Raw genomic sequence first — 10,378 nt, 5'->3', positions numbered from 1 at the left:
GAGCTTTTGAAGGCCAGGGCTTTGGCAGATTTAATGTCATTTCAGTACTCTTTGGACAATCAAATGCCAGATGACTCTGGAGCATGGTCTGATCTTGAAGGCATGGTGGGAAAAGTGTTTAACCGCACTTGTCTGTACGTCTCATATTCTTCTGACAAAATACATTTGTGGATTCTTAAAGCAAGCGGAACCACACATTTCCAGGTGATAAAAGGAAATGACCTGTTAGTTCGGGAAGGATCAAGTCAGCATTTGGAACAATTTTTTGATTTCAGAAGTTTTGGCATTTTACCAGAGGAGATCTGCGAAGACCAATCCTTGCACGGTTTCCTACCAGAATCGAAAACATGGAATGAAGACAGCCATGGAGGTTGGCGAATTGGAGAGGAAAGTAGAGCTAACCAAGGACCTAAAATGAACCTTCCTATCTGTTACAAACTAATCATTGCTCCTGTGGTGAGCTTCCTTGAGGGCCCTGAAATCATCATTGTTCCTGATCGCGCTTTATACCAAATTCCATTTGCCGCCTTAACTGACGAAAGCGGAAAGTACTTATCCGAGACTTTCAGGATCCGTATTGCTCCTTCTCTAACAACTCTTAAGCTCATTAATGAAAGTCCAGCAGACTATCACTGTCAGACGGGTGCACTGATAGTGGGAAATCCTGATGTTGGTGAGGTGCATTTCAAAGGAAAACTGACAAACATTTCTCGACTGCACTTTGCAGAAAACGAAGCGAGGATGGTAGCAAAAAAGCTAGGAGTTGAACCTTTGTTAGGACGGCAAGCAACAAAGCAGGCAGTACTTCAAGCAATGAATTCAGTGGCCCTGATTCATATCGGCGCACACGGTGATGCTGAAAGAGGAGCAATTGCCCTTGCACCATCTTTTCGTATTCCTAACGGAATACCTCAAGAAGGACTCTACTTATTGACAATGTCTGGCATTTCAAAGATTCAACTGCGAGCTAAACTGGTAGTCCTTAGCTGTTGCCACAGTGCTCGCGGGCAGACAAAGGCCGAGGGAGCTGTCGGAACTGCCCGAGCATTCTTAGGATCTGGCGCACGCTCAGTGCTGGTATCTCTGTGGGCCCTGGATGACAAAGCAACAGAGCAGTTAATGACTCATTTCTACGATCACCTTGTCGCTGGGGAAAGTGCTGGTGAATCTCTACACGAGGCCATGAAGTGGATGAGAAGTAAGGGATATGACGTGAACCAGTGGGCACCTTTTATACTGATTGGAGATGACGTGACATTTGATTTTGGAGAGAAAGGTAAGATTCAGTGAAAACATGCATAAGTGCTTTCAAATTTTTAATAAACGGCTTTTGGCATTTACTTACAGTTTTCCGGAGATATTATCGATCAAGCTGTATGTATTTTCGAAAGTGTGTTTAGATTTCTATATCTATTTTTTTTTAAGTGTTTGTCGTTTGATCTTGTGCGGCGCACGTATTGTTTGTTTTTTTATGACTGATAACTAGCTCTGTCGATCACGAGAGTGTAAACCATGAAATTACCTTCAGTGTAATACAACGCAATCAACAAGCCGCAGCCATTTATCATATTATAACGAATTCGGAGGGAAATTTTAGAAAACGGGAAATCTAGGAAAGTAGGAGCAACAAGAGAGTGCCTCACATATTTCGTGAGTGTTTCAACATATCGTAATGTTTTATGACGGTATAATTCAAGGCTTCAGATTATTTACTTTGGCCAGACAGTAAAACACGGTTGTCTTGCTTTGAGCATAAAATATAACACCGAGTTAATCAGAGCGCGCGCAGGCCCGATTTTTTTTTTTTTTTTTTTTTCAATTTAAGGAAATAAATTTAGATGGTTACTATTTTTTATTGTTGTTTTTTTATTTACTCTGTCAGGTGTTGGCAAGAATAACCAGGACAGCAGCGAGTGATCGCATGAGAAGTAAATATGCCATGACCTCAACGGACAGTTTTACTGCTAGTGCTAACCTGTATATAAATTAAATTGACGTTTTAACTTTGATATTTTTCTGTCTAAAAAGATGTCCCGGAAGACATATGCAGAACAAAACTTTTGAGTTTTATTTCACGTTATGTATTCACCTTTTTTAGGATGAAGCGTTGTTTCCCTAGCAAAGTACACAATGGTTTTTGTAGAACAGTTGGTTACAAGTTATTTTGCCGCTGCGTGTTGGACTCAAATAACTGCTTAAACCTCAAGAATTGAACAAGCTTAGTACGTAAGGTAACTTTTAGTATAGGAATGTAAGATGATGATTTCAATTGTTTGGATCTTCGCTGCGAGGAAAAATAGGCAGTGTAATACCAATTGAAACTGAGGCTCAGCTGACAAACCTAGTGTTTTACCAGCGAAATTCGTTGTTCAATTTGTAAAAATAATGTACCTGAAAAAACATTGAGCGTGAGACTTTGTAGCAATTGTTAAGTTAACTTGAAGAAAGGAATTTAAAATAAAGTTAATTAGCTTCAGAAATGACATGCATTTCCTTATTTGCCGAAATTCTATTTCTGAACATCTTGGTTTTGTTAGTATTTTCATAAATCAGACCTTGTTTACAAGACAAAAGAGCTTTACGATTTGAAGTTTTGCCAATCCGTTGTGAATCGATTGAATAATATAGAAAATGAAAAGAGTATAGAAAGTAAACTGAATCTTTGTTGAACACAAAGGCCAATGGAAGTCTAAATTTAAGTTGCTGTTTACTAGTAAGGTCTACAGTAGCTTTGTAAATAGTGTAACGAAAAACGCTGACCTGTTGGTTAAAGTTTTTTAAGGTAATTAAGAGTTTAGAACAGAGTGACGTCAGAAATTGTTCGCATGACATTTATCACATTTATCGTAAACGTTGTACTGTTGCCAAACAGGAAGAACTTTTTTCATGCTTTAAGCATGTACTCCTTAGGTTAAGTTGACGAGGCCTATTGTTTATTTTTAAATTTTTCATCTAGAGGAATAAATTAAACTGTAAGCAACATAAATCTCAGCTGGCCTCCGTTTCTGCAGGCTACTTCTCAGCTATATTAGGCCCAGGGGTGGGGGGTCGGGGGGGGGACTCCCATATAAAAAGGACGGGGGTGATCGTCGGAAATGTTGAAAATAACCTCTACAAAGATTCTGCTTTGTTGGCGTGGCGTAAAACAATTTTCACCCCCAAGAGATACTAATTCTAAAACAACACGTCATCTTCTGTCATCTTTTTATCGGCTTAATATAGCCTATAAAATGGCACTGCAAAAGTTCCCACTGTGGACCTTTTGAGGCTGAACACCCCGAGAGGTACCGAAACCACTTTCGAATCCCCTTAAAGGTATGATGAGCACCCCCGTCCTTTTTCTAACGGAGTTGCTCTTTCACCTCCCCCCTTCCCCCCCCCCCCCCCCCCCCACACACACAAGGGATGTTAGGTGGCTGGAAAAAAAAAGGCGTCGACAGTACCTGAAGTACTTAGCTGATTGAAAACTTGAAGCTAATAAAAGTAAATTAATAACTGCTCTAGCTGCGCTGCAAAGTTGAAGTTTCGAGCTTTAACCCTTTCTTTATGGGAGCACGGTCATTATGCCGGGCAGAAGGGTTAACTCTCAACACATCAATTTTCTGAAAACACTATAGGGCGACTCATTTCCTTTTTTTTCAAATTCAAGTTGATATAGGTAGCTACTTACACTGAGTGTTAACGGTCTTCCAATCTGAATTTCCTTTCCCTGCAGTTAAATGATTTTTTTTGGTTTGTTTCATTTTACAAGGAGCTGTAGGGTGGAGGGAAGTAAAGCTGCATATTCCTCTTTATTACATAGACACGAGTGTTTTACTGGAAAATAGACCACTCGTAAAATTTATGCAAAATTATTAACAACATCCGGGTTCCGAGTGGTGTACTTTCCATATCCTCACCAGTGAGAATACTGATGACGTCATTTCTCGCGTTTTCACAGTTCTTTGCGCAAACAGTCAGTTTGTTTTTATAATAAAAAGAAAATTACACAGTGGCTTGAAGATATGAATTTGATTTTCTCGCGTTTAAAACAATATTTTACTCACTTGCTGTACTCGCTAATAAATTATTGTATTTACCACTCGAAAATAAGATTTATATCTTTGCGCCGCCGTGTAATATCCTCTATCTTGTATTCTTGGATACGGCGAGGAAACGCTGCTATTTAATTTCGCGCACTAGCGTTGAAGCACGGAAAAGGCCAGAAAACTGCTTTAAGTTCCCCTGCAATGTAGCTGGCTACCCGAGCGCGCAATTGCAAGAGGAAACCAACAAAGCCATGTTCTTTATGCCGTGAATTAAATCTCCGCTTTAGTCTATTTTGTTCGGCCAGGCAGAGTGGATAGCTGGTATTAGCCGGGGATTTCCGGAGCGGAACGGATTTCCGTAGATACGGCCGACTATCAACCCTCCCCTTCATAACTTTAAGATTATTTATAACCGAACTTTGAGGGTACCCAAAAATGTTTCTCTTGAAGTAAATAACATGAGATGACGTCAGATCAAGTGTTAATTGTGTCAGGTTTGCTAAACAGACGCCATTTTGATCTCTTAGACCCGCCATCTTGGATTTGGATTTCTTCGTCAGAAAACGATAAAAACTAAATCAAGTTAATAACATAATGGCTGAGAGTCATAAAAATGAAAGAATAATCACACGAAAGTACGAAAGCCATGGCAACGTAAAGTTCCGAGTAAAATGGCATGTCATACCAAATTTATTTGACCACCTCCCCCCTGACCGCCTCGCCCATCTGAATAGGGTGAAATTAATTAGAGGTACTATAGGTGAGGCCTAACAGCTTAATTTTAAAAATTAATCAGACCTTAGGTATGGTTGATTTTAGGGAATGATTAAGGCGGGGGTAAACATGAAAAAAAAACGTCTTTTTTTCAAGTGTAACTTCATAACTATAGTTCAGAACCACATAAACCTATATATCAGAAGAAAGCTTAGGAATCACAGGCACAAAATATTACATTTATTTGACACCAGATCAATATGTTAACCACATGCTGTGAAAAACCTAAGCATACTTGAGAAAAGATACCTGCTTGTAGATTGCAAGGAATCAAGTGATTTTGGTGTCAAAACAAAGCACTGGGTTTACTCTCTTAGATGAGCTGATGAAATTTAGGAGCCACTAAAATTATGGAAACAATTCGAGTTCAAAGTTCACCAAGATTTCTCAGGTGACATATTCCTCAATAACTTGTTTAAAATTCAACTTATGGAGAAACAGTCTGCTCATTCAACTCACCTCAATGAGAGGATACAGCCCTGAAAATTTCAGATCAATTGGACAAATCCCTCTCAAAATATCTTTTCTCAAAGGCAAAAATAACTTGTTTTGAGAAAACAAGCTTTGAACTTAAAGTGGCAGAAATGTTCCTCAAGATAAACTTTAATACCTTAAGATTCAAATTCCAGCAAAAACAAAGATTCCATCTACAGAATTTTCAGGTGTACCCGCGCCTTAATAGATTCAATTCCATCGGGAAGTAGATTAGTAGCTTCATGGACTAATTTGGTGCGCATGTCTTTATTGTAGGACTGAGAAATTACTCCGGCCATTTTGATCGACTGTTCTTCATAACTACAACCTGCCTGAATTTGCACACTACCAAACAATGAACTAACTTATTCGTGTTAACACCAGGATGGCCGAGTGGTTAAGGCGTTGGACTTAAGTTCCAATGGACGTATTGTCCGCGTGGGTTCGAACCCCACTCCTGGTACTTTTTTTTCGTTCGTTTTCTTTCCCTTTTTTTGGCATATTTCAAATCAAACATCCGAAGTTGGGGAAATTAACTCTCTGATGGCCCTTCTTCCTTTCTTGGTTGCTAATTGGATGTTCTGAGATCGCTCACACACGTGACTGATCTCTAACTCAACTTACGTGACCAACCAAACCGGAATGTGACCTTCACACTCGTGACCTTCACAACCTATTTTCTTTGAAATGTTGGTCAAAGAAAAGATATGCAATCTAAGGCAGCTAAACGAGGCTAATTACATGAGTCATAGCTTCCAGAAAACGTATGAAAACATTCAAAATTGTTCGCCTGAATGTTTTCCTGCCCTATTTAAATTTTCTTTCACAATAATATTATAAAATCAAGGACATTGATGACACTATGACACGGATATGAGTTATGGACGTAATCTTGTTCGAATTCGAGAAGACGCCCTGGGGGCGGGTGCTGTGTAAATGTTTGGGTTAGGGGGTGAGGTGGGGTAGGGGTGCCGCTGGGACGATGAAAACCCTTACCCTATACTGATTTTGCAATTCTATTCTAAACCAAAAACGTCTGATTTCTATACCCATCTTAGACTAAACTACCTGAAAATTCCTCAGGGAAGAAGTGAAGTGTCCACATTAGACCTACCTAGCATATCGCAATGATTCGATCTAGCTGAAGGAGGGCAGTTAGTAAAGAGGGGGGAGGGGACATTTATTAGGGACGGGAGACTTAGCAAAAACGGGCTGATGGCAAAAACACACATCGTATTGCCCCTGTAGCACGTGTCTTGTGTGAGTGGGTAAGTTACCCATCGATTAGAAACTTAAAAATTGGATTATTGCAAGGAAACAAATGGTCACAAATGGCTAAAAACGCGATATTTATCTGTTTTCAACCATCATTAAATAAATGTGATTAATTCTGAAGCGGACAGCGAGTAAAGTCATACGAATGGGTGATGGCGTAAGCTCACTTGGGGGAATCCTTCCATTCTTGTTTATAACTAAATCATCCAAAACGAAATTCAAATTGCTTATTAACTCAATACTGGGAAACCAGGATCTATTTTCTTTGGGGAAACCCCTTCTGTAGACGGTATTTACAACCTTTATCACGTGATCACTCATATGATGGATTCTCACCTCCTTTAATATTAGCTAATATTGCGATCAGTACTCACAGTGAAATGAAGAAAAACTCTGAATGTCAATCACTCTGATTCCAAATGGCAAGGAAAGATTAGTGGCAGACCAGCTCTTGTGGCACTACAAACAACTTCTGACGCAACTTTACACATTTGGGTTAACTTTTTTTTTAATAATAATAAATATACATGAAAAAATTACTCTATTCTGATTGGCTGAGAGCAGTGCAGTTCAAGTGTAACACAATGCAAAAAGTGTAACACCAGTGCAAACTTTACACATCGTAATTCTGGATTATGATTGGCTGAAGTGAAGGACAACAGGAAATTTGCTAAGTCAATGATATGACGTAAGATGATGTCGAAAATTTTGTGCGGAAACTTTGTAAAAAATTTTCTCGAATGAAAAAAAAATGGCTTCAAGAAAGGTCTTTCAGCACTTCCTCCGCGCGAATTTTTTCAGCTGTTTGAAAAAACTCACTCGTGCAAATTAATTCCAAATTGAACGAGAAAAACGGTATGATCACCCATACGACGATTTCACTTTTAAGAGGAAGAAGGAATCATGTTATTCTAGCCTGAGAGAGCTTCAGAAAACGACTATAGCAATGCGGTTACTGAATGACAGGAACTGGGAAAGCTCCGGTGCTTTGCTTTGCTCGGAATAATTTTGATGATAATGTAAAACCTGATACGATTCTTAGCTGTACGCTATAAAACAACAAAGGTATATCTTCTCAATCGAAACTAAAACTTAGGAGAAAACGGAAAAATAAAACGTCAAATTCTATGCTAATTAAGATCAGCAGGGTAAAGATTTCTTTGTTTAAACTTCAAAATAATTACCAAGTTGTAGTTCCCTTGAAAACGAAAGCCCGTGATGGCGAGGGCCGCGTGGAGATGCGAAATTTCTCTTCCAGCGTTGAAGAATATTTCACGAATCACGAGTGAGCGCAACGAACGAGTGAAATATTTTTCAACTCGAGAACAGAAATTTCGTATCTCCAAGTGGCCATGTAATGTTCTTTTCATGTTATAAACACCAATGAATTTCCAAACCATTTCAGTTTCGCTGGGAAAGGCACCAGTTATTATGTGACCATAGCAACGGGGATCTTTTTCACGTGTGAAGATATCATCAGTTTTCGCTCGAAAGCTCACCTGCTATTCCATTGTTGTTTATATAATATTTATTATATAGACGTGAGTGTTTTTTTTTGAAAATAGGCCACTTGTAAAATTCATACGAAACTACATCCGGGTCCCAGATGGCATATTTCGATATTCTCAGGATATTGATGACGTCATTTCCCGCTTTTCCCCGGTTGTTTGTGCAAACAGTCACTTTGCCTGAAAAAGAACATTACAGTTTGAAGATATGAATTTAATTTTCTCGAAAACAATATTTTACTTACTCGTTGCGCTTGTACGTAAAATATTGTTTTTACCACCCGAACTGATAATATTCATATCTCCGCGCCATCGTGTAACATCCTTTGTCTCATACAGCTAACTTCGTTTGACAAAATCCGCGCCACTTTCGGCCAAAATTCCTTGAAATTGCAAAAATCATAATGTCAGAGGGCACATTCGAGTGTCTTAGCCGACAGTCGCTGAGTGACCGGCGAAGTCTGTCAACGATCTGTTCTCCACATTGGGAGAGAATCGGAAGTAAGGCAAGTTTCTGGGTCTTTCTGCGTGTTCTTGTATATTTGCCCACGGATATTGCCCGAAATTTAAAGGTGTGATCGGAAATGAGAATTGATAAAAAGATAGGTTGTAAAATGTTCAATGGTGATCCAAGCTCGTCATAGACTTAGAATAGACTAGTTAAAGCAGTAGATATCGTATGTTGCCCGGTAGTGTCTTTACTTTTATTTTTTTAATTTTTCCGAAAAAAAAAAAGAGAAAATGTATACTCCCTTTTACAAAATCCCTTCTTTTTGTTTTGCGCCTAACATCTTTTAACAGGACCTTTTTCATTACTTCCTTTCGTTCATGATCCCCATATTTAAGCTCCTTCCCCACTGAACCTTTTCTACCCATTTCTCTACCCACCCCCCATTTTTCTTCCCGTCTCCCGCACTCCTTGTTTTCTTCCCCTCTAATTATTCCACTAACTCAACCCCTTACTATTTCCTTTTTTTGCTGCTACTCCATCTCTTTTTCATTCTAGTGCCTCTCCTGCCTTCCTCGTATCGTATCCCTCATACCACTTCCTCCCCAGCACTCTGTGTGTTTCATTTCCTTCCCTAATTATTGCTATTTCCATGATTAGTCCTAGCTCCTTTAAAAACTTGAATATCTCTGGAACGAAAAGAGATATTTGAAAATAGCAAACAGCACTTTTCCTTTCGTACAGACTACCTGTTTATGTTTTTCAATGGTTTAGATAGGAAAGATGAGTATTTCATCATAGTATCACTTTAAGAAGGAATTCACAAGAAAGTTCGAGTAACAAGTGGAAGAAAACTTTGTACTGAGATTATTAACATTATATTGCAAACTTCTGTGCGACTGTTTTAAATATCTTCTCACAAGAAATCATTTGTAATAACACCAAAATAATGTCGAAAACAACTTTGGAAGTTCATATGAAACATTTGAAATTATTCATGAAATGAAACTGATGTTTGCACAATGTTTCTCAACTTTGAGATTTATTCTCTCGAGTTTCTATGGGAAATTGTTTTTGGTGTTATTTCAGGCGACTGTATCCTAGGAAATGCAAAAAGGACTGTAAGATATACTTAAAATTATTCTGGTACAAGGTTTTTGCCCTCCAAAAACTGAAATTCTTCGATTTCCCATCAGATTTCCTATTAAATTCTTCAGAGCGGAAAAATGTTTTTCGCAGCTTTCTATGCGTACTTGCCGGGCCACTTGCGGGCTTAGGTAATCGGCTCAGGTAATAATCGTATAGTTTTGCGCATGCGTTTAGCATGCCATAGTTATTATAGCTAATATTCCTGTTAGCATATTAGCGTTTTGTCTCCTCCGCAGCCGTTTTTTGGGATGTCACGCAACGCTCCCCCAAATGGTTTCTTTGGGGGGAGCGTTGCGTGACATACCATAAAACGGCTGCGGAGGAGACTAATTAGCGTATAGCATGCCGTGGTTTTTTTTTATGTTTTTTAAATTGTTCTATTTTTAGACACATTTTTCTTATATTTTTTACTGTAATCTTAATCTTAAACTGTAAAGTGCTTTAGAATATTTTATAATTTTAGCGCTACATAAATCTCTTATTATTACTATTATTATTATATATTATTATTATTATTATTATTATTATTATTATTATTATTATTATTACTGCGGGCTACAATGGTGGAAAGAACTGCGGACCGTAATAGTGAAGGTACGCGAGGATGTCGCTGGGTTGATTTATTTATACTTGGGCAAACATGAATTTTTTTTGGCATTTCACTGTTAAGAAAACAAGTCTCCCCCTGCCTGCTGAGAGGCTCTCTTGCTTATATATTCAGT

The 10,378-nt window shown here is 38.6% G+C and overlaps 1 protein-coding gene and 1 non-coding gene across 2 annotated transcripts in view; both read left to right on the top strand.

Annotated features, from left to right (window-relative positions):
• Positions 1-2,991, top strand: part of LOC110045275 (uncharacterized) — a 10,734-nt gene extending 7,743 nt beyond the window's left edge. The window contains exons 6-7 of the mRNA XM_089286455.1: positions 1-1,276; positions 1,883-2,991. The exon at positions 1-1,276 is cut by the window's left edge and continues 3,495 nt beyond it. Of these exons, the coding sequence (XP_089142581.1) occupies positions 1-1,276; positions 1,883-1,917 (1,311 nt within the window). The 3' untranslated portion in view covers positions 1,918-2,991. The remainder of the gene's footprint in view (positions 1,277-1,882) is intronic.
• Positions 2,992-5,655: 2,664 nt separating this feature from the next.
• Positions 5,656-5,739, top strand: Trnal-uaa (transfer RNA leucine (anticodon UAA)). Its single transcript has one exon. It is a non-coding gene; the product is annotated as a tRNA-Leu (tRNA).
• The last annotated feature ends 4,639 nt before the right edge of the window (positions 5,740-10,378 follow it).

This window comes from Orbicella faveolata, unplaced genomic scaffold (assembly GCF_042242905.1).
Source record: "Orbicella faveolata isolate gen_17 unplaced genomic scaffold, um_ofav_v1 contig_14, whole genome shotgun sequence".
Taxonomy (NCBI): Eukaryota; Metazoa; Cnidaria; class Anthozoa; order Scleractinia; family Merulinidae; genus Orbicella; species Orbicella faveolata.
The sequence above is the reverse complement of the archived record's forward strand: the minus strand, read 5'-3'. Positions and strand labels throughout refer to the sequence as shown.